Consider the following 21,935-nt stretch of genomic DNA (forward strand, 5'->3'; position numbering starts at 1 on the left):
GTGTGATAACTCCCTCTCACGCTCATTCGCTTGCTGCTCAGCTCCCGCCTTCGCAGATGGACTTTGCATCTTCCATGACCCTCGACATTCCTGTCTGTGCCGCGTCCGCACTATTGGCTTGCGGGCTCGCCATCTGGGCAAAGAAGCGGACGAGAGGCCCGCTTCCTCCAGGGCCGCCGCAGCTTCCGATCTTGGGAAACTTACTACAGATGCCGTCGAACGAAGCATGGCTCAAGTACATAGAATGGGGGAAGCAATACGGTGCGTATCTGGTCTGATATTTGATGTTTTTGCTGACGCTGCTCCGCGAAGGGGATGTGATCTACCTCAAGGCCCTCACCCGAGAGATGCTCGTCATCAATTCCGCTGAAGCTGCATACGAAATATTGGACAAAAACTCGAGCCTCACGTCGGATCGACCGCAGAACATCATGATCAGTCTGTGCGTATGCCTCGCATTGCATCTAAGCATGCATGTTGATGATCCGCGCAGAATTGGGTGGGGCACGAACATTGGACATCTACACTACGGCGACGAGTGGCGATTCTCTCGACGCGCGTTTCATCAAGAGTTCAATCCCGGCGCCGTACCTTCACACTACAAAGCCGCCTTGCCGCGCATCAACAAGCTCCTAGTCCAACTGCTCCATGACCCGAATAACTTCATGGCGCACATTCGACAGTACGCGCCCCTCTCTTTTTGGACGCATATACCCGCAGTCTGACAGTCTCGCGCAGATGCGTCAGCGCGATCTCAATCAAGATCAGCTACGGCTTCGACGCGGAGACCAAGAACGGGCAGGACCTCATGCATGCCACGGAGGAAGCGATCCTCTGCCTCGAAGAAGCCACTCTGCCAGGGTCTCAGCTCGTCTTCTTGTTCCCCCCGCGTACGTCTCCGGACACCAGGCCAGGGCGCTTGCTGACCCGACTCCAGTCAGGTATCTCCCAGCCTGGGTCTCCGGGGGCTCCTTCACGAAGCTGGCCGCCCGCTCGACTGCATTCGTTCAGGTCATGCGCGACTTGCCGTTCAATATAGTCAAGGAGCAGATCGTACGCTGCCGTTCTACAGCGCCAACTCTCCCACTGACCTTATGATAGCGTAATGGCACAGCGCCTCCGTCCTGGATGCAGAGCCTCCTCGATCGCACAACGACCACTGAAGATGAGGAGCGATACAAGGGCGTCGTATCCCAATTCTTCGCAGGTGGGCGTCTTCAGTACACATCGCGAGTCATCCGCTTACTAGCGACCTGCAGCTGCGAGCGACACTGTGAGTTAGATAGCAACCCATGCGAGAGGTGGGACTGACCCCTCCAAAGACGCTTGCGGGCTTGCGGGCGCTCATGCTCGCGCTTGTGATGTACCCGGAGGTGCAGCGCCGCGCCCAAGCTGACATCGACCGCGTCGTCGGGTCTGAGCGGCTGCCCACCTTCAGCGATCGTCCAGCGCTGCCCTACATCGACGCCATCATCAAGGAAGTCCTCCGCATGCATCCGCCGCTGCCGATCGGTACGTTCATCCACCTCTGTCCCGCAGCCCCTGCGCCGCGATGCTCACACCTCGCAGGTCTCCCGCACAGCCCGATCGAGGACATGGTCTACAACGGGTACTACATCCCGAAAGGTGCGTCTTCGCCTCGTCGCGCTCCCTCATCCTATGCTGATCCGCCGGCGATCAGGTATAACCATCCTCCCCAATATCTGGTCAGTCCCGTCCCTCACCGTTATACGATGCCTCTGACGATGTCCAGGGCGATGTGCTACGACGAGAAGACGTTCGGTGACCCGCACGTCTTCCGGCCGGAGCGCTTCCTCGACCCCAAGCTGAGCGACTGGCATTCCCTCGCGTTCGGCTTCGGCAGGCGGTAACTTTCTGCACATCACTCTACGCACATCCATGCTCATGTGTTCGCAGCGTCTGCGTCGGAAGGTACCTCGCCGAAGCCCTCCTATGGCAAGCCCTTGCCTCGGTCCTAGCGACCTTCGACATCAAGAAGGCAACGAGGGACGGCAAGGAGGTCGAGGTTCCCGGCTCCTTCAGCGGCATTATGGTCTTGTGCGTGTTCATACGTCTCCTGCTTTTGTACTCTTTGATTGCTGACACTGGCGAGGCAGGCGAGCGGATGATTTCGAGTGCACAATCACGCCACGTGGCGCTGGTGCGGTGGAGCTCATCGAGAGCGCGCGGGTTGAGGATTGAGCAGGGCGTCTTCTCGATTTCTAATGTAGACATCGGACGTGCACGACTTTGCGATATTTCATATTCTTCTAATTAGTTGGGTTGAATGCATACACCCCCAGTGCTTCCAGAACATGGTGGCCCATCGCGTGCAAATCATCGTGAGCCGTTCTTGATAACACAGTGACAGAGACCAAGCCCTCGCGATGCGTCGCAGGCAGATCCTACCTACCTTCATGTTCTCGAAGAGAACCCTCACTATCCACCTGAGTCGCCCACATGTTTGAGCTGTTGCGTGTTAGAGACATCGTCTCCCGTCGCAAAGCCTCCTACCATAACGCCTATACTCGCCAATGTATCATCCATCGTCTTTCCATGAGTATACTACACGCACGCAGAAAATGGATCGAGCGGAATCGGTAGCAGCGACTTACGACCGGCATGTAGAAACTTGAAGAATCTGAGTGTCTTTCGTCATTCATCCTGGATATCAAGACAATCTCCTATTCACCATATCCACCAGTATACACCGTCACGCATAACAGCAAAATTGCGCAGAGCAGATCAGCTGCGTCGCACAACGAGTCGTACGAAAGGTGAGAAGTACACGCTTCCCGAAGAAACAGAGGAAGTACGTTTCGCGACTGCGATGGAGCGTACTAGGTAACAAGCATCTAGTTCACAAGGAAGTCAGAACTTTCTGCAAAGCACTCCAGGACGCTTTCAAGGTCGCGGGCAAGACCTTGGATATACGCCTTGCTATACAGGTCCCGTCGATAGTTGATCTCCCCCGTCACCTTATCCGTGCGCGCGATCCGTCCAAAGTAGATTTCCATGTCCAGCTGCACCGCATGCATGTTGACCTCCATCCGCTCCATGCGCAAGCCATCGACCTGCACCGACGCCTGCTCGTGCACCACATAGCCCATGGCGATTCGGAGCGGCATGCTCCCTGCTGGGACAGCGCCGCGCTCCCACAGCGCCTCCGCGATGGTGACCATGTGCGCGTCCATGTTGGAGACCCCTTCTGCCACTAGCGTGCGCACCTGCTCGAGGACGTCGCGGAAGCGCTGACCGGTCTCGACGCGGAGGCGGTAGAGGAGCGCGGTGACGAAGAAGCCCTGGAGGTGTGCGAGCTCGGGGCGCTGCCTGTTCGCGGTCGCGCCGCCCAGCACGGCATCGCGCGCGCCTGTGCGGCGGAAGTGCACGACGCGGAGCGCGGCGAGGAGCGCCATCGAGAGCGTGACGCGCGACAGGGCGCACGCAGCGTCGAGCCGAGCGACGAGAGACTCGGAGAGCGAGATCGGTACAAAGTCGCTGGCGGTCAGGTAGGTTGAAGTGTCCGCGCCGGGCAAGTCGGGCGTGAATGAGGCGGCCGTGGCGCTTTGGAGATGAGCGGCCCAGTAGTCGAGCTGACGCGCGATGAGGGACCCAAAAGAGTCGCTACGCTCCCAGTGAGCGATGTCGGCGCATGTGACGGGCAGGTCGGGCAGGTCGGCGGCGCGGCCCTCGCAGAGCGCGCCATAGTACTCGCACAGTTCCTTGACGATGATGTCCTCCGAGTAGCCGTCGGTGATGATGTGGTCAAAGGACAATAGGAGGATAAAAGACCGTCGAGCTAGGCGAAAGAGGATGGGCCGGAAGGGAGGTGTCGTAGCGATGTCGAAGGGTTGACTGGCATAACGGCGGATGTAGTCCTCAAGGTCCTGATCGCTCTTCATCGGCGGTGCATCCACTATCTCCAAGGTGGGCACCCAGTCGGCAACGCGAGCGCGGACGCTACCGTCCACCTCCTCAAAGACAGTGCGGAGAATATTCTGCCGAGCAGTCATCTCCTGAAGGGCGCGCTCGAGAAGACTCTCGCTGAGCTCGCCTGATAGGCGGAGCCAGAATGGGCAATGGCTCATGACCTCCCCAGGAGGTGGCGCACGACTGGCGGAGTACTGCCACCGAGTACCGGCCGAGGGGATGTAGCATCGGCGGTCTGTACTAGACAGTGTACGAGCCAGAGTTGCGATCGGAAAGTCTGAATTCCCAGCGACCGGCGACGCTCTAGAGATGAGTTCGGCAAGCCTCCGTGCGGTGGCTCCTCCGAATATGTCCTGCATGGTGACCAGGTTGCCGAACGCTTTGTCGAGACCCCATTTGAGCTGCATGGCCAAGAGGGAATGCCCACCGACGTCGAAGAAGTCATCCTCGAGACCGATGTGCCTTCCTCGCAGGATCGCACTCATGATGGCCGCGACCTGCGCTTCGATGACATTTCGTGCACCCTTCTCATGGATGCCAGTCACGTCTCCTGCGTTAGCGTCGGCCATATCGTGCTCCTGCGCCATGAGACCCAAAAGGTGTCGATCTAGCTTCCCGCTGTTGTTGAGCGGCAGCGACGCCCGGATGAACACTGTCTGCGGGACCATGTACGCGGGTACGATCTTTTTGAGCTGCTGGATGAAGTAACGAGGATCGAGGGTGTCAACGCTCTCGCCGTCCGTGGCCGGGACGACGAACGCAGCCAAGAAGGGCGATCGACCGTCGGTAGGCTTCACGTACACGACCGCTGCGTCCTTGACGAGCCGGGTGGCCACGATGGCCGATTCCACTTCCGCAAGCTCGAGGCGTTGACCGCGAATCTTGATCTGGCCACTCTGCAACCGACGCTCGAAATGCATGTCGCCGCTCGGAAGCCAGCGAACTAGGTCACCCTGAAGGCGTGCATCAGGAAACGCTGGGGATGAGTGCAGGATTATTGCGCTCACCGTGCGATAGAATGTCGCAGGCGGCTGATCAATACCTGGGATGGCCATGCGCACGAATGCGGCCGAGGTCTCCTCCGGGCGATTAAGATACCCTGCGGCGACCCCGCGCCCGCCGATAAACAGTTCGCCCGGGATACCTGGGGAAACCAGGCGTCCGTTGCCGTCAAGGACCACGCATTGCGTATAGTGTAGGGGCTTCCCGATCGGTACAGGGCCGTGATCAAGCATACGGCCGACGCGGTGTGCCACTCTGCGCAAAGATCAGCAAAAGTCAACGTCGGCGTGTTGTGGGAGGGAACGTACGCGATGTAGCACGTCTCGGTCGGACCGTATCCATTGACTAATTCGCCTGTAGGGTTCACTGCCCTGAAGCGCTGGCACTGCGAGAAGTCCAGCATCTCTCCTCCGGCCATGACAACTCGTAGATCTGCGAACACCTCTGGCGCTAAGGAGAGAAAGTGACGGAACAGTGAGGTGGCGATCGACAGCGCGTTGACTCGTCGCGCGCGACACAGCGCCGCGAGGCGGATGGGCTCAAGGACATCGTAAGCCGAGAAGCAGACCAGAGTTGCGCCGATAGTGAGCGTGCAACAAACGTCGAGAATGCTGCCGTCCCACGCGAGGTTACCGATCTGGCCGACGCGCATGTCGGGGGTGAAAAGGACGTAGTCGCGCTCGTAGAGCAAAGCAAGCACAGTGGAAGTTCTGATGCAGACGCCCTTGGGCACGCCAGTGGTGCCGCTTGTATGAAGGACGTACGCGATTTCATGGGGCTGACTGCGCCAGAGCGTCTTCGCGCTACCCTTCCACCCCGCCACACGCGGTATATGCACGTCCAAGAAGTTCGAGACGTCCAACCTGGCGGCGGGCACATCTGGCACAGAAGGCGAATCCGCGCTCGTAATGACCAGTTTGGCCTCCGAGTTTGTGACGATCGTGCACAGCCTGGCCTCCGGCAGACGCACATCGAGCGGGACGAATGCGGCGCCGTACTTGATGATAGCATAGATCACGATGATGGCGAGTGGCGACGCAGGAATACAGGTCGCGATGTAGTCCGTGGCTGGGTCGTCTCTGAGAACCTCCGATATCTTGTCCGCGAGCATGTCGGTGAGCGCGTCGAACGCCGCGTATGTGAGCTCGAGGTCGCCGTCGGTCAATGCGATCTTGTGTGAGTGGGCCGTCGCGGCAGCACGGAAGATATCTCGGAGGGGCCTTGCCTCGTACGTCGGCGGTGGCGGTATACCGAGAGGTACGCCTACAGCAGCAAGCCGCTGGACCGCACCGGGAAAGTGAAAGTCGGCCATGATAGTGTTGGGGGCGTTGTAGATGATATCGATGACATCTTGCACATTGCCACCAATGCAACTCAAGTTCTGCGGCGAGTATAAGTGCGATTGGCCAGCCAAGGACAAGTCATGTCCGCTATATGACACGACAAGCGGGAAGGTGAGTTTGCTGATGGACATGTGAGGACAGAATTCGGGGATTGTATTCGAGGGTCATACCCGCAATCCTGGCGGCGCCTGAAATCCTGTCCACACACCACGGTGTGCAGCGAAGTTCCTTCGGCAGGAGGAGAAGCGTCCGATAAGGCAGTCTTCGTAAATTCAAGGATCTGTGCCACCGACGATCCTGTCTCGACGTGAAGCCCAACTGCTTTCATAGCCTCGTCGTGATCGGAGAACCCTATAGGGTGCATCAGAGGTCATGCGAGATCGAACGGCGCTGCACAACGTACCAATGACTGCGTCCTCCACACCGGTGGACAGAAAATGAGCGATACGCACGCCTGCCAATACGATGACAGCATGAAGACCGGGCTGGATGCAGGTAGCCGCCGCGGGGACTGAGCATTCGAAGACGCTCTCGCCAGTGCCAGGGGCATGCAGTAAGTCCGGAGGAAACGACAGAGCAGACATGATGAGCCAGCGCAGGGAACGGACACAACAGACGCGAGCGATATGTAGCCAATAAAGCGACAGCGGCCGGCGGTAGAGCCTATAAGCTACGCAACTTGCGGTCGGGGCTTGTCGTCGGTAAACCGGCGAATGCACTTTCTAGGTGACTAGTGGGTTGGCAATCGCTGATTCTGGCGCACATGCACTCGCTCGTGCTCGAGAAACGGCGAGATCCCTCCCATTGATTTTTCCCCACAATCGCTCTGACTTGGGCATCGCAGCATGCGCACTTCAGATCGGGGCCGACTTGTTTGCCGCGCTCATGCCGACATAGACGGGCGTGCGCTTCGTAATGAGTAGCTCGCCTGCCCCCGCAACCCTCCCCGGGTTGACGATGGAGAACTGCAGGAATACGACGGCGTCCTCGTACATCCTGTAGATGGGATGAGCGAGCGATGTCAGGACTACTATGAATTAGCACGCACTGGCGCCAAACAAAGGTGACGGATGCGAAGAGGGGAAGGGCCTCCTGGCAGACACCGTCAAGTAATGGAAGGTCGTCAAGCTCGTACAAGTCCAGCTCCTCGTCGCTCTTGTTCTAGGTGGCGTCATCCGAATACTAGTATACCACACGTGCAGCGGTCGGCTCATCGCGCAGACATTGAGTTCTCCGCTACCAAGCAAGAGAGAAAATCGGCTGTGCTGTCAGTCCGCCGAGAAGGTGGTAATTCAGTGTCGCCGTCGACGACGTATCGGATAGCCGGCGTCGAGGAAGGGAAAGAGTCAACACCCTCTACCGTCCCGATCAGAACGGAGTGCCGAAAATGTTCTATCACGCAAGACGGTCACTCCGCGGTCTGCGTGGCCCGCTAAAAGACACACTCGTTGCCCTTGGCGTCGATGAGCAGCGAGATGCGCGCCGCCGCCGTGTTAGTTGCCGTGTCAATTTGCATTTGGGGCAGTCGACCTCTTCGCGCGCGAGACGAGTCTAGATTCTATGTCACTTTGGATGCATCTCAGTGCGCACGGCTCATGATCGCACCTTCCAGAAATACTAATCTGAATGTCATATACTGAGGTGGAGGATGGCAGACATCTCGCAGAGGCAATATGCGGGCCGGTGGTTGTTAGATGAAATTGCCAACGCATGTATGCGCCCGAAGGAGAGCGTCGACCGCATATATGCGACGAAGTTGAGCTCGGCGCTATGCGTGTCGGCATGGAGGTCTGTGAGGGCTCCTTAGTGCGAGACATCGGGAAGCAGACAAGGGAAACTTACTCAAGCTTTGACATCGCGGGGAATGGCAGGAGGCGTCTCGGTTTCACGAGGTCTTCGGGGTCTGCAGAGTATTAGCGCAGGTTCTCGAGGAACGAGGGCGAATAGGTTCACCGCTACGCGATAGGCTGAGCATACTGGATGGTCGAACGAGACGCGAAAGCTTCCCATACGTCGTCGAAGAGGCGTACGGAGCCCGATAGGCGCAAATATCGAGGGTACATGCGATATCCTGAACTCGAGGTGCGTATATGCGCGCGCAATCGCGCCCGCGAGAATTAGAGCGGGAAGCATCCAGAGGTGGGGGCGGCGCGTCGTCATTTTCGACAGCGACGAGAGGAGTAAAGTATGGAGGTCTCTGTCCGACCGCAGACGTATCTTGGTAGCAGATGTGAGGTCAAAGCCCATGCCGGGCTGGCCATCGCTGGGACAGACGCGTCTGCTGAGCTCGTCAGTGAGGCGACCTTGCAAGTGAGCACTATCACGCACCTGTGCACCTTCAGCACTACCGGCATCATGGAGAGCCTCGGACACCAGGACGCAGTTTCGATCGAGGTGGGATTTGCTAGCCGGCGATGCGCGACGGGACAACGGATTCTGGACCGCCAGGGAGCAGGAGCAATCGTTGAAGCCCAGATACAGCGTCCGGATCGTGAGGGGTGAAGTGAGAAGTCATGGCTACGGCAGCAAAGAAGAGGTGGGTGCGCAGAAGGAGGTGTTGCACGGCGACGTCGGCGTCTGGGCATGGGGGGATGTGATGAGCAGCTGAGGCTCCCCAACGATCGGGACGAGATTCGGAAGTACAAGCGGGCCGTCGATTCCGGTTCCCGCATCGTCACACGTTTGCCATCCAGTTGATATTGGACTTCGCGGCTGGCTATGCTCGGTGGTAGGAATTCAGCGAAGGAACAGATCTATATATTCCATGTCTAGCTGTTCGAAAGGTGCGGAGACAATCTATCAAGGGGGCATAACCACTGCTGCACTGTTCCCGGGTCGGCGACCGGTAAGCGGCCTTGCCTCTCTTGAGCGAGCCTCTACACAGACGAAATACTCACGGAAATCCGTCAGCGAGCGGACACGACGGAAGGGAGAAGTCGCAGGACGGCTGCGACGGATCCCACACGTGCAAACAGCCCTTCGAATTACTGAAAGTGTTGACAGAGATGACAAGAATTGCAATCAAGGAGAGCACGACCAGCGACGCGCATCTCGAATCGATGTCGGCTACTACATGGGTTGAACGCATTCGGTGAAAGCCCACAAGGACGCATATAGGTCCCTCTGATAACTGGAGATCAGAGCAATGAGTCATGTTCGAAATCGTGGAACGAACTCCTCCGATATCTTTGCCTCGTACGGGCCGCCAGCGGGCTGAGCTTCGAGAGGACGCACAAGTCGTGCCAAACTCCACTTTCGCCAGCCAAGTCACATCTCTGCGGAATCATTGGACAGGGAACGATCGACCTCGAGCTAGCGCCGAATCTCGAAGTGATTTTCTACTGGACCAGCTGAGGGACCGGTCTTGCGTCCTCCCGAGTCTTGCACGCCGAAGGTTTTGCATGTAGCTGAGCCGAGTCGCTTGGGCGCTTCAATTGGCTATATGCGCAGGTTAGAGCTGCAAGCGAGGCTCGGCAGTATGGTACACACCAGCATGTCTTGCCGTAGAGCGTCGTGATGACGCCCGGTCGCGCTTGAATTCCACGAAATGTCTTTCCTGCCCTTCGGCGGTCGATGCCGCGGCTAGCAGCATCCACCTCTCCGACGGACTGTGGGCACGTCAGCGCTTCTCAATCAGCTGAGCATGACCGCGGACTCACCAAAACATGTCGATCAAGATGAACTTGACATGCCGGAGCGCCACACGGTGCATTTGAAGTCGACCAGGACAGTGGTGTAGATGAGGGTGCGGGTGACGAAGAGGACTGCTATCTTCGTCCGCGGTCCGTGGGTGATGTCGTCCGCAGCCTCGACGTCAATGTCGTCTTTCGCGGCCAGCGAGAGCAGTGTGGCAGCTTCAAGTTGACCCCTACGGTCGTCCTGATAAAGCAGCGTGAGGGGCAGGGGTCCTTCGTAGGCATGCATGCCCGATGAAAGTCGTGATAACCTGATGAGAAGGGAAGCCTCAGCCGTGACCGTGAGCGAACTTGTTGACATGATCACGTACCTTCAGAAGACGCTCCTCATGAGCGCCAGCTAGCTCAGCTATCCGTTTAAAGTTTTGTGAGTCAGATAGAGTAACATGTTGTTGTCGTAAATGAAGAATGACCTGAGGGTAGGGTGTCAACAATGTTGCGCGAAGCGCAAGATGTCGGACCCGGTAGTACTCACCGAATAACGCGATCATGTCCTCAGTCGTCGACGAGACCGATGCAGCGCCGAGCGGGACAAATCCTCCCCGAGCGCCTCTATCTGAATGATGTAACGTTGCAGGCTTGGGCGCCGGGGCAGGTAGGTGGTGACGGTTGAAGGGCCGGCTTTACGCTCAAGATGGACCGGAGCCGCGCCGTAGTCTGAGAAGCCCCGAGGAGATACGTGGCGCATGCGAGTCTCTTCATTTCGCCTTCAAATGTGGTCAAGAAGTGTACGAAAGCCGGCTGGGCATGCTCAGGTTAGCTGGTGAGGGGAATGTATGGCAGGGCACGCACTTTAGTACCGCGCGTCCAACGAAGGGGTCACCCTCAATAAAGGTAAGCGTCCGCGTAGACCATTCCCTCTCCTGTCAAAGCCTCCACCGCCGTTGCGCAGCCGCATTCTCCTCAAGCCCAGTCGAGCACGCTCGCCAGCCGAAGTCCCTGACAGACGATCGTACGTCAGACTCGCATTGCGCGGACTTGTCAGCGCGTCAGTGGCCGTCGTCGTGATCTTGAGATCGTGCAGAGTGCAGCGCTTCGTGGGGGATGGGGAGAAGCAGAGGGCGTCGGTTGATGATGACGGACGGAAGCAAGAAGGACTCGGAAGCAAAGCGGAGTCTGATCGAGATCAAGGACGGAAGCTGATCGAGCCGTCCGTCCTTGTCTGCCGCCACCATCTCCGTACAGACGCACTCTGCTCTCGCAAGCTTTGGGCTACACAGATACATGGCGTATATCCCCCCCTAGCTGGCGCACGCTTGAGGCTCACGGCTCGCTCCTCGCGCTCATCAATACCGAATCTCCAGGCGCTCGGACGCCCACTGCCAGCGGTCGAGACGCTGTTCGAACAGAACTCTTGGCCCTCCGACAACTTCATGACTCATGCTTTGGCTCTGACTGCCTGACTGGCGCGAGGTATAGATGGCGAGCTCGCATTGGATGACGCGCCTCGTCAACTACCTTCAATCTGAGTTCACACCGTTACATCTGTCTGCTTCGTCGCTCGCTCGTTCGCTGATGCCATACAGAACTTGCTTATTCTCCCTCTTCGCAAACCTTGTAAATGGTAATGCAGGAACAAGGCTGAAGATAGCAGTGAGAATGAACGCGCGATGAAATCCGACCGGTCAGAGATTCGTAGCTTCCAAGTCATGAAGCCCCACATGCGCGGTCTATCGAGGAGGGCCACACTTTCATCAGCGCGGTTGCGGCCCTCTTCGTGCTCAAAACTTGCGTCCGTCAGTACGACTTCCTCCCTTCACCTGAGCGAGCTTGATCCTGACTAGAATCCCTCAGAAAACCTTTATTACCCTTCCAAGATCCTGATGCGCGTCAATGTAAGGATGGCTGAGTCTGACGAGCATGCCTTCTAGCGCGACTCGCCGACCGTCAAACGCTAATTGCGCTCCCTTCGAGGTGAGTTTGCCTTCGTCGTGCTGGCCTGCCACTGGCACGCTTACGGTCTACGAAGACCACAAGCCTCTCATCTCGCCACTGCGGGCTGGCTGCTGGCTCCCGAGCGAACTTTCACAGATGCTCATAACACGTCGTGCGTACCCGTGTAGCTCATATTCTCATCAGTAAGTCAGATGATTTATTCATCATGATGTTTGTTGGCACTAAGATTGCGGCTTCAGATAATCCGTTATGCGTCGCGGACTCATAGCGCGCTCTTAATGAACGACCGTAGACGAGCCCCCCGCGCGCGCGTCGCGGCGACTTGCACCTCCATCGACATCCTTGCCAGTGCATCGATTAGACCCGAGCTTGAGTAACTGTGTGAGCACGGGACACATAACAACGCGTACGTAGAGAAATATGGGGAAGGACATGCAGTCACATCGCACCAGTACTTGGTCCTGTCGATAGATCGGTACTACTACCTCTCGCCCGGGACCTACTAGAATATGTAGCAAAATCGCTGAGCACGGACTAAGTTAGGTCTTCGCGGAAAACGGAACAGTAGCAGTGGTAAGACGAAGCCAAGAAGTATGTGTCAAGACGGATATACAAGGAGTCGAGGGAAACAAGAAAATATTACAGTACATCGGGATCGTGATGTCGGCCAATGGTCGAATCGAGACGCGGCGGGAATATGTAAGTGTCGTGGGAGAAGATGTTTAGGCAAGTCATACGAGGACGCAATTGTCAGGAAGAGGACATCACTAACAAGTCAAGGAAATGTGAGATGAAGTCGAGTATATACGGAAAGGTCGGTTCTGCATAGGTTCGACGCGTCAGGGAATTCGGCAGGTGCAGTCAAATGTATGGGAAGGGAGTCGGGTCGGCGCAGGGTCGAACGCAGGCTGTTGTCCATTCAGTGAATGGCGCTGTCCGAAAATTAGCTCAGCATGCGAAGTAGCGTACACAGATACTCCTGCTTACCGGATGAATCTTCCTAAGTTGACTGGCAGTCCCATCCTACTCCTCCAATCCCAGCGCCTCCAGAGGCTCCATAGGAGCGGGTGCAGGCGTATAAGTCGGCCACTCGTTGAGTCGGAACAAGTCGTTAAGCGTGATGCGGATGTGGGGAGCCGGCGGGACAAACTGGATCTGGTAAAGCGAAGTGATGTGGCGGTAGTGCCGCAAGTGGTGGGGAATCCAAATGAGGGGTCGCTCAGAGCCATCGAAGTCGTCATACACCATACAGCCATTCCAAGGAATCGTTGACCCCTTCCTGAGGGCTGCCTGCGCACAAGCTCTCGTCGTGTCCGTGCTTGCAGCGTCGACCGTGTTCTCCAACCTCTGCAATTTCCCAAAGTCCCAAACTCGGATCGTACCGTCCCAGGAGCCAGAAACAATGTGACAGCTGTCAAAGGAGAAGGTGACGGAGACCCCGGCCTCGTGCCCTCGCAAGGTGACGCCGACTTGCTGCCCAGTCTGCACACTCCAGACTCGCACCGTCCCATCACGAGATCCGGACACAACGTACTTCCCGTCAAGCGAGAAGGAGACAGACGGTACCCGGTCAGTATGACCGGTAAGTGGTTTCTGCTCGCCCGTCTTCACGTCCCATAGGTGGATCGCTGTGTCTACGTCAGACGAGCCAGCCACGAGGTACACCTCATCGGACGAGAGCGCGAGGGACAGAACATGATCCTGATGACCTTCGAGTGCCCCTCTCCGCTGCAGCTGTGATTTGGCATCCCAAAGTCGAATAGAGCGGTCAGCGGAGCCAGAAGCGATGTACAAGCCGTCGCTTGAGAATGACACAGATTCAACCCAGCTTTTGTGGCCATAGAGCGGTTCGCCGATCTGCTGCCCTGTCGCCAGATCCCAGAGACGCAAAGTCTCGTCCACCGATCCAGACACAAGGCGAGTGCCATCAGGTGAGAATGCGACACAGAGAGCCGGACGGTCGTGCCCTTCAAGCACGCCCACAGGCAGTTGCGTCTCCACATCCCACACTCGCACCTTCCGGTCGTCCGAGGCGATGGCAACTCGCGTGCTGTCCGGCGAGAACGTGACGCAGTTGACTTCGTCATTGTGCCCCGTCATTAAATCCCCCACCGGCTGCCCCGTCTGCACGTTCCACAGTCGCACCGTCTGGTACGAGCCAGAAACGATGTACTTGCCATCCGGCGAGCAAGCGACCGAGGTGATCCAGGTGGTGTGTCGGACCGGGATGTTGCTTTCCTTCTTCGCCTCCCGAACGTCCCAGACCCAGATCTCGTCATAATAGCTGGATGCAATGCGCTTTTCGTCCGGAGAGAAGGCGACGGTGGAGACATAACCGGCGTGGCCGCGCAACTCATCGCCGACTTGCTCTCCTGAGGCTGCATCCCAGATGCGGACGGTGTCATCCTGCCCACCCGAGACGATGCGCGTACTATCAGACGAGAAGGCGACTGCGCATACCCGGTCTGTATGCCCATGCGATGCCCACACTTGCTGCCTCCCACCTTCATCCCATACACGGACAGTCCCGTCGTGAGAGCCAGAAGCGACGTACTTGCCGTCGCGCGAGATTGAGACTGATCTGAGTTCGTCTTCGTGCCATATGGGATTGCCTAGCTGCTGTCGCGCTGCTGTATCCCATATGCGGATTGTGCGGTCATCAGCGCTGGAGACAATGCGAGCTCCGTCGTGCGAGAAGACGACAGATCGAACACAACTCGAATGTCCCTCCATCGCTTCACCAATCTCCTTCCCGGCCTTCGCATCCCACAATCGCAATGTGCAATCCTCTGAGGCGCTGACGACGGCCGCGCCGTCCGGGGAGAACGCGACTGACTGAACGCAGTCAGTGTGTCCGCGCAATGCCTCGCCCTGCTGCTGCCCGGTGTTGGCATTCCAGAGTCGAACAGTGCAGTCATACGAGCCAGAAGCGATCGTTGAGCCATCAGGAGAGAAAGCGACAGAACAGACCAGCCTTTCGTGTCCTCGCATGGCACTGCCGATCTGCCGCCCCGTCTCCGCATCCCATATTCGAAGCTCATGGTCGCCGGCTATGATCTTCGCACCATCGGGGGAAAAAGCAATGGAAGGATTGCAGGCGCTGTCTTGAATCACGAGGGTCTCGCTCGGTGGCCACTCTCGCTCTGGCTCGTATCCAGATATATCCATAGGGGTAGAGACGCAAGGCCGATACAATCGCGATACATGCGAGTTATTCGGCGCAAAGAGCATGCCAGTGATGTAAACTTGAGGAGGCGATGTCGAGATGGCGTTGCGGAATCGCTTCGCGAACGAGATGAAGTCCGATACGAGGGGCTTCGATCCGTTGCTGTCGTGTATCTGGAGAGAGCACGTCAATTTCACACTCGAAGATCATGTAGGATTTCGATACCTTCACCCATTCCAGCATATCTTGAAGAACGTCGCATGGCTCATACCCTAACCAGCCGCATGCCTCGAGCCAGAAGAGAAAGGGGCCTTGTAGAAACGCCATCAAGGCGGTCACTAGGTCTGGGACTACTGTCAATAATGAGCGCGAGGGGACCAAAGAGCGCATATCACGCACCCTTACTGTCGAGCCGACTGTGTGAGAGGTGTACCGAGACTTCTCGACATGCATATCGGAGCCCAAGAGAGACGTGTTTGCTGAGAAGTTCATCCAAGTTCTCGACATCCTTCTTGTACACAAAAGGAGAGGGTAGGTCGCATATGTTGTAACGGAGGCCGCTCTTTGGTCTGCCCATGATGCCGAAGCACGCGAGAGCAAGCTGCGAGTCGGCGGCGGCGAATTCAGATGTGATGGCGAAAGGACCGCTAGCCTCGGCGTCGAGAACGAAGTCGCGGAATGATGTGTGAAGTGGGCGAATGGGATCGTAGCCATTTGCCGTAGTACCAGTGAGAAGAGATCCGAGTCCCTTCAATATATCCATGATGTCGTTCGTCGATTGAAGGCCTGCTGCGATCTCCTGCAAGACCGCCCTTGTCTGCGGAGTACGAACTGCAAAGATGCAGGCCAGCAATTGACGGTAACTCGACATGCAAGCCATACTATCAACATCGAGATGTGCCTCGAGTATGCCACGGTACGACTCGTAGAGGGCGCGCCCACCAGAGTGCAGAACGCGCTGGACGAGATCATGTCGCAACTGGATGGTCTTTGGTCTATTCACCCCAGTCAATTCTCGACACAGGGTGGCAGCGCACTCGAAGAGAGATTGCGAGGCGGTCGCCACTTCGTCTGCCAGTTCTGCAGCCTCCTCTCCTTCGAGTTTCTTCTTGACAAATGCACGTATGTCGTCCTTAGTGCCTTCCACATTGTGTATGGGGCGCTCTGCGAGTGCTGTGTTTTTGTGCATGAGGACACTCTGTATGTCTTTGTCAGGCCGCGCAGTGATAAGAATCCGAATATTACGGGGCAACTGGTCATCCAAAAGGCATGTGCGCAGTGTTTCTAGCAGCACTCTGCGAAGGAGACCATCGTTGCCCGCATCTGGACATTCATCAAGCGCGTCGATGACGATAACAACAGGCTCCAGGATTGTGTGTGCGCGAATTGGCTCGTCGAAGAGGCGAGTGTATTGGTCCTGAATATCACGAGTCACTAGTCGGTTCGCTTCTTGCGTGCGAAGAGCCTGCTGATATCGTTTACAGCGACACAACAGGTATGCGGCGAGCGTGGGGTATAGCTGATGCGCTTTGCGATCTTGGCTCGATCTGTCGAATGCGAAGAACGGTGCAAACACACCCCGACTAGCTAGGTTTTCGGCTACCGAATTTGCGATTGCTGACTTTCCAGTACCGGCAGCGCCGGAGAGCAGAAATCCACGTGTACTATTCGGGCTGTAGGCCCAGTCGACAATCTCGTCGAGTAGGATCACCCGGGTGCCGGGCTGACATCTCTTCGAGCTTCCTGGTTGCACGTGTGGCGCGTAAGGGAGGTGCTCTAAGAGCCTTTGCGTCACTAGACAGGGAATTCGTGAAAAGATTTAAAGCGGAAGCTACAGAATGCGCACCAAGAAGAGTTTCTGACCTGAACACGGAAGTCTGAGTGTCTATATGTCTTGCAGTCTCGACTCCGTGCCTAGATGTGAGAATCTTCTCATGTAGCTCCTCTACGCGCTTGCGGGTCTTCTCAGATAAGATTCGACCTACATAATCGCGTGAGACACCGACCATACGAAAAGACCATTGACTCACGAGTGCCAGCGTCGGACAGAGAATGAACGAAGGTCAATGCGGTGCATATATGTTTCATCAAGACTTCGCGAGCTCGGATCTGCTGTTGACTTTGATCTTGAAATTCTGGGTCATCGGCATTGTCCTGTTGGATGGCTTCGCAGATCCCATCGATGAGAGCAAGTATCGCACGGTTGTTGGCTAATTTGTTGCTCAGTTCCTACACCCTATGTCAGCGATTGCCTCTAGTTCGACGGTTGGACCCACATTGCTCCCTATCTTTACTAGCGCGAGGACTGCTTTGGACACGGGATTCAGCTGACAATGGCGGTCAACTACGCGATTTACGATAAGATGCCAATAGATACCTCTGCCACGGCTTGGCCTACGTCGACGACACGTCTTGTATATGTATCTATTTTCGCCCATTTCCGTAAGAAGGAGAATCGCGCAGACAGTTCGTCCGCAGTCAGATCCTCAAGTCGCTTGCAGGAGATAGTCAAAGCAACCTGCGGCCTCTCGCTCATGCTTTGGTTGTAGATATTGAGCTCCTCTGTCGCACGTCAACGTCGACGGATGACAGCCCACTAGAGACCACAACGCACCGATGATCGGCTCGCTGGCCGATAGCAAGAGGTTCACATCACAAACTTTCCATGCCAGGTATTCGCCTTCCTCCTTGCTGTGCTCACCGCGGAGCCAGATACGAAGTAAAGATGCGTTGTGGGCAGCACTATTCCAATGAGATTAGTCTGGAGACAATATGGGCTCGTATCATGCTCACATGTGCAGCTCTGTATCCCAGGTCGAGTCGCATTCATGGTAATCTCCTTCATCTATCGCAAACATGATGGTGAAGCGCCTGAAGCGCCTTCCTTTTTTCAGCCCGGAGCTGAGGCTTGGTTGAATGCTATCCCTGCCGGGAACACCTGAGAGTGGTCATCAGAACGACGACGGCAGCGTCGGGACAGTACAGGGCTTACGGTGGATGATGTACTCGTAGTAGCGGTCGGGATCGCGGTCTGTAGTCGCCATATCCTGCGGAGTGGTGGTCAGGAGCAAGAGAAGGTCGTGGCTTCACAGCACGGAGGACGCGCGTCATCGGCATGCAGCCGTTGCCGGCGTACACGAGGAAGCCGCGCTGCTTCCTGCAGTCGATGAGGACACCGCATGACTCTGTGCCGGGGCGATGCAGACATCCACCACCTGACGGGCATCGGCGATACAGCACGATAGAAATTTCATCGCATACTTCTACGTTTGATTCTGAAAAACGCGATGAAGGTATCTCTACAGCTGGCATGCGGTCAGAAACTTCTCATCGTCAGCACTGATTAAGTACGGAGTAGATGCCAATCACCTAGTCGTATCTGTAGCAGAAGACAGCGTATCGATTAACTAAATAATCATGGCAGCACAACAAGGACTTTGCCGAGCTCAACCCGTCCATGGAGCCCGGAGGTCGTTGACATTAAGCCTGACGCCCTGGTGCTCAGGCGCCACTTCTGACCAGCGGCGAGGGCGCATAGAACCCGCAGCCAACTCGCCGCCAGTCGTAAGGGAGCACCTACATACAGACAAATCGCCCTTTTGAGCCCGCTGGATCATCTATCAGCAAGATCGTCGCGAGGTTGAAATGAACTACACTAACGACAGACGCCGCGCCTGGTACGCCCATCCATCGAAGCCAGCTACTCCTTCGCCACTGCTTCGCCGTCCTTCGCGCCACCCTTCCAAAATCATCTTCATCGCCCCCGTTCCAAAACCCCTCCATCTCCGCCCTGCCATTCATCACCGGCCATCCGGAAACCCCTCATCACCGCCCTCCCGCAACAGCCCCACCAGTCCCTTCGACCGCTCATTCACGACACGGCCTAGTGCATCGATATGACTGCCTCGCTGATTTGGGCGACTCGGCGCGCAGACGTCTTCGCTGCCTCGGCGCGCTGGGCGTCTTCATCGACTCCGCGCGTTAGCGTCTTCAGCGACTCGGCGCGTTAATATTCGCTTCGACTCGGCGCGATAATATTCGCTTCGACTCGGCGCGTTCGCGTCCACATCGACTCGGCGCGTTGACGTCTTCGTCGACTAGGCGCATGGACATCCGCATCGACTCGGCGCGCGGACGTCCGCATCGACTGGCGAAGGCGGACGCCGGCGCTACGCCTGCAATCGGCGCGCGTGGGGCTAGCGCGGTGCCTCCTCGCTCCTCGCTCTCCAACCTGAGTTCGCTCTCCAGCTTGAGCTCGCTTTTCAGCTTCATGCTCGCCGGCGCACCGAACAGCGGCGAAGAGCGTGTCCTGCTGGTGAGTGCGACGCGCTCGAATGCGAGGTGTGGGCTAGCAGAAGCGGGGTGTCGACCAGCAGATGCGGGGTGCCAACCAGCAAATGCGGGGTGCCGACCAGCAGATGCGGGGTGCCGACCAGCAGATGCGTTCCACGCCCCGCCGTGAGATTAGGACAGACCGTCGTCAAGTCCCTCGTTGCGCCCATCCGCTTTGCCGACGAGAACATACTGTCTGTCGTCCTGGTTGCACCCAAGCGCAAGGTGCATGATGCGGCGCCCAACATCGACAGAGGCGCGCTCAACATGAATGGCGCGGCAGTAGCTCGCAACGATACTGGACCCGACCCCAACAGCGCAGCCCATGACTTGGACGGCTCAGCCGACGGCCGCGGCAACGCAACAGTCGACCTCAACGACGCAGCCTGCATCCTCAACGGCGCGGCGACGGCGACGGGCAGTACTGTCGGCGCATATATGCGGCCGGGAAAGCCAAGCGGGCGCTCCGGCGTCGCCTGATATGCGCCATCGACGAGGATTGGCCTCGGCGCCAAAGGGAGTGATTGACGTCGACGAAGTGGGGGACGCTGGGCGAACGGCGGGTCCAGCAACGAGGGGGTACTCTTGAATCTTGACATTGTCGAGCATCGAGAGTCGCCGTCGACGGGTAGAGCGCGGGCGACATTGAGGATGCAGTGGAGCGCACGATAGGAGCCCGGCTGGGCTGAGCGTTAGGACACTGTTCGATGCGCATGGACTCGTAGACGCACCTCAGTAGCAATACAAAGCACGAGGAAGAAGCTTGGATCGAGTTGGCGACCGTAGCGCACGCAGCAGAGGCAATATACAAGGCGGTCGTCAGCGAACCCGAGGAGCGACATAAGTTGCTAAGTAGCATAAGAGCGCCGCCGACGGCATATATGCGTCGCATTTGAGTTCCGCATAATTGGGAACATTGTAGAGGTCCCTGGGGGCTCGTCAGCGCTAGGAAATGACGATCAAGTGAGGGGACTGTACGTGCTGTGATACAAGGCTCAAGAAGGGCCGACAAAGACACGCTGACCGCTCGAGCGCGGGCTCTCCCCGTCGAGTGTTGGAGCAGACCTCGTTGTGCGGCGGTTCCGACGCAGGCAAAGGTCCGCATGTATGCGTTCGAGGAGTGCGCTCGAGGTCTGGGAACACCGCCGATGGCGCGGAGCTCCTCGAGGTCTTAAGGTCCTTGTATCTGCAAGGCATCAGCACACGCGGGGAGGGAGAGAGCGAGCAAACCCACCAATCCGGGACAGCGAGACATTGCGCAGAGATACAAGTAACGCTTGGAATAGCCTCTGGCGCGCGAATGTCAACGTCCTCTCGGAGTAGTAGGGGAGGCGTGCGGAGCCACATGAGACGCATTGATCGAGGGTATTTGGGCTCGATATGCCAGCATGCACGTGCAGTCGCGCCCGCGGGCCGTCAAGACTGGAGTAGCGCGCGGGAGGGGCGAGGCGAGCTTGTCTTCCAGTTCGCGTCGGCGGCAGCCAGGAGCGAGTATCGAGGCATCCAATCAAGTCGATGTGATGGTACCCTAGTAGGTAGGAGGTTAAATCCAGGTGCTGGATTTCCTATCGTCGGGAAGTGCGGCGTCTGTTGGGTCTGTCAGCGGGGGAACCTTGCAAGCGAGTACGATCACGCACCTGCGCTCTCTTGCGTGCTTTCAGCATCGCTGACATCGTCGACGGTTTCGAATTTCTAGATTTGACTCTCAGGCGTGACTTGCTGGCCAGCGATGTGCGACGGGACACCGGAAAGCAAGATCCTTCATTGCCAGCGATATGGCGATTTTTACGTTGATGACAAGCGAGGGCGTTCGTAGCGAGAGGGGTCATGTAGAAGGTTATTACCGCAGCAAAGGGGAGGAGAGCGCGTAGAGGGGTGCGGTACGGCGACGTCGACATCTGCGCATGAGAGGGTGCGCTGAGTAGCTGAGGCTCTCCGACGATCGGAGTTCGGAAGTAACGGGCCGTCGGCTCCGCTCGTCACATATGGTCCATGTTGAACTTCGCCTGTATGGTTGCAAATCCTGGACAAAACCCAGTATACCGCTACTGATCGAGTGATTTTGCGTGAAAATAGTGGTGTGATATGGTTGTAAATTCTGGACAAAAACCGTGGTTAGTGAATCACTAAGCAGTAGTGATTCGAGCGCTTACCTCGATCAGTACTGCTTTCGTTCACGCACTTGTGATGCGATTCGGTCGCTTTCATCACGCAGCGAGGGGCACCGTTTTGATCACTTTCACGCGCCGGTGATTGCCGATCAGCTTGGACACCTACAAGGACCCCCTTGCCATCGAAAATCAAGGCGCGTAGACGGATGATTTTGCATCCAGCCAGATCTTAAGCGTTCTTTACAGTACTAGCGACGGAGAATACGTGTGCTTACAAGGAGTTTGTTGGAAAACAGTGGAAGTGGAAGGGGCCCATCGCTTTGGGTGGCTGATTGCTAGTGATCGAATCACGCACCGAGCGGTCAGTGGTCAGTGATCAATCACGCACCTAGTGATCACTAGTTTCTGCGTGATTTTGATGCTCACGCATCTTCACGCACCTGGCGAGTGGCCAGCGAAT

General features: G+C 57.1%; 8 protein-coding genes across 8 annotated transcripts; 3 read left to right on the forward strand and 5 right to left on the reverse strand.

Moving 5' to 3' along the window:
• Positions 1–85: 85 nt before the first annotated feature.
• On the forward strand, positions 86–2,314 carry SCHCODRAFT_02624973 (cytochrome P450). The gene is made up of 13 exons (XM_050345273.1): positions 86–261; positions 313–442; positions 494–682; positions 739–890; positions 938–1,053; positions 1,102–1,207; positions 1,260–1,273; positions 1,323–1,512; positions 1,570–1,626; positions 1,682–1,706; positions 1,754–1,867; positions 1,918–2,058; positions 2,118–2,314. Exons 1-13 carry the CDS (start codon positions 210–212, stop codon positions 2,200–2,202), a joined length of 1,371 nt encoding a protein of 456 aa, XP_050199892.1. The 5' UTR covers positions 86–209; the 3' UTR covers positions 2,203–2,314.
• A 541-nt stretch (positions 2,315–2,855) lies between these two features.
• Positions 2,856–6,859, reverse strand: SCHCODRAFT_02501669 (acetyl-CoA synthetase-like protein; the record flags this gene model as incomplete). The annotated part of the gene is made up of 5 exons (XM_050343112.1): positions 2,856–4,883; positions 4,938–5,187; positions 5,241–6,395; positions 6,446–6,626; positions 6,679–6,859. 5 exons carry the CDS (start codon positions 6,857–6,859, stop codon positions 2,856–2,858), a joined length of 3,795 nt encoding a protein of 1,264 aa, XP_050199893.1.
• A 270-nt stretch (positions 6,860–7,129) lies between these two features.
• Positions 7,130–10,271, reverse strand: SCHCODRAFT_01095490 (uncharacterized protein; the record flags this gene model as incomplete). The annotated part of the gene is made up of 10 exons (XM_050341019.1): positions 7,130–7,271; positions 7,324–7,436; positions 7,717–7,826; positions 7,881–7,897; positions 8,118–8,178; positions 8,306–8,556; positions 8,604–8,711; positions 9,173–9,262; positions 9,765–9,883; positions 9,981–10,271. 10 exons carry the CDS (start codon positions 10,269–10,271, stop codon positions 7,130–7,132), a joined length of 1,302 nt encoding a protein of 433 aa, XP_050199894.1.
• Positions 10,272–12,527: 2,256 nt separating this feature from the next.
• Positions 12,528–18,114, reverse strand: SCHCODRAFT_02279990 (WD40 repeat-like protein). Its single transcript, XM_050342261.1, has 11 exons — positions 18,025–18,114; positions 17,826–17,970; positions 17,647–17,774; positions 17,410–17,594; positions 17,309–17,359; positions 17,063–17,261; positions 16,879–17,013; positions 15,432–16,826; positions 15,258–15,376; positions 12,854–15,205; positions 12,528–12,798 (listed from the first exon to the last, which is right to left on the reverse strand). The coding sequence occupies exons 1-10, from the start codon at positions 18,074–18,076 to the stop codon at positions 12,890–12,892; spliced, it is 4,725 nt and encodes a 1,574-aa protein (XP_050199895.1). The 5' UTR covers positions 18,077–18,114; the 3' UTR covers positions 12,528–12,798; positions 12,854–12,889.
• A 412-nt stretch (positions 18,115–18,526) lies between these two features.
• Positions 18,527–19,034, forward strand: SCHCODRAFT_02280045 (uncharacterized protein). Its single transcript, XM_050342263.1, has one exon. The coding sequence runs from the start codon at positions 18,678–18,680 to the stop codon at positions 18,930–18,932; it is 255 nt and encodes an 84-aa protein (XP_050199896.1). The 5' UTR covers positions 18,527–18,677; the 3' UTR covers positions 18,933–19,034.
• A 103-nt stretch (positions 19,035–19,137) lies between these two features.
• Positions 19,138–19,494, forward strand: SCHCODRAFT_02503093 (uncharacterized protein; the record flags this gene model as incomplete). The annotated part of the gene is made up of 1 exon (XM_050343142.1): positions 19,138–19,494. One exon carries the CDS (start codon positions 19,138–19,140, stop codon positions 19,492–19,494), a length of 357 nt encoding a protein of 118 aa, XP_050199897.1.
• Positions 19,495–19,626: 132 nt separating this feature from the next.
• SCHCODRAFT_02280043 (uncharacterized protein) lies at positions 19,627–20,555 on the reverse strand. The gene has a single exon (XM_050342262.1). The coding sequence runs from the start codon at positions 20,467–20,469 to the stop codon at positions 19,759–19,761; it is 711 nt and encodes a 236-aa protein (XP_050199898.1). The 5' UTR covers positions 20,470–20,555; the 3' UTR covers positions 19,627–19,758.
• Positions 20,467–21,464, reverse strand: SCHCODRAFT_02280053 (uncharacterized protein). Its single transcript, XM_050342264.1, has 4 exons — positions 21,002–21,464; positions 20,710–20,951; positions 20,599–20,653; positions 20,467–20,550 (listed from the first exon to the last, which is right to left on the reverse strand). The coding sequence occupies exons 1-2, from the start codon at positions 21,260–21,262 to the stop codon at positions 20,781–20,783; spliced, it is 432 nt and encodes a 143-aa protein (XP_050199899.1). The 5' UTR covers positions 21,263–21,464; the 3' UTR covers positions 20,467–20,550; positions 20,599–20,653; positions 20,710–20,780.
• Between the last annotated feature and the right edge of the window lie 471 nt (positions 21,465–21,935).

This window comes from Schizophyllum commune (genome assembly GCF_000143185.2).
Source record: "Schizophyllum commune H4-8 unplaced genomic scaffold SCHCOscaffold_6, whole genome shotgun sequence".
Lineage (NCBI taxonomy): Eukaryota > Fungi > Basidiomycota > Agaricomycetes > Agaricales > Schizophyllaceae > Schizophyllum > Schizophyllum commune.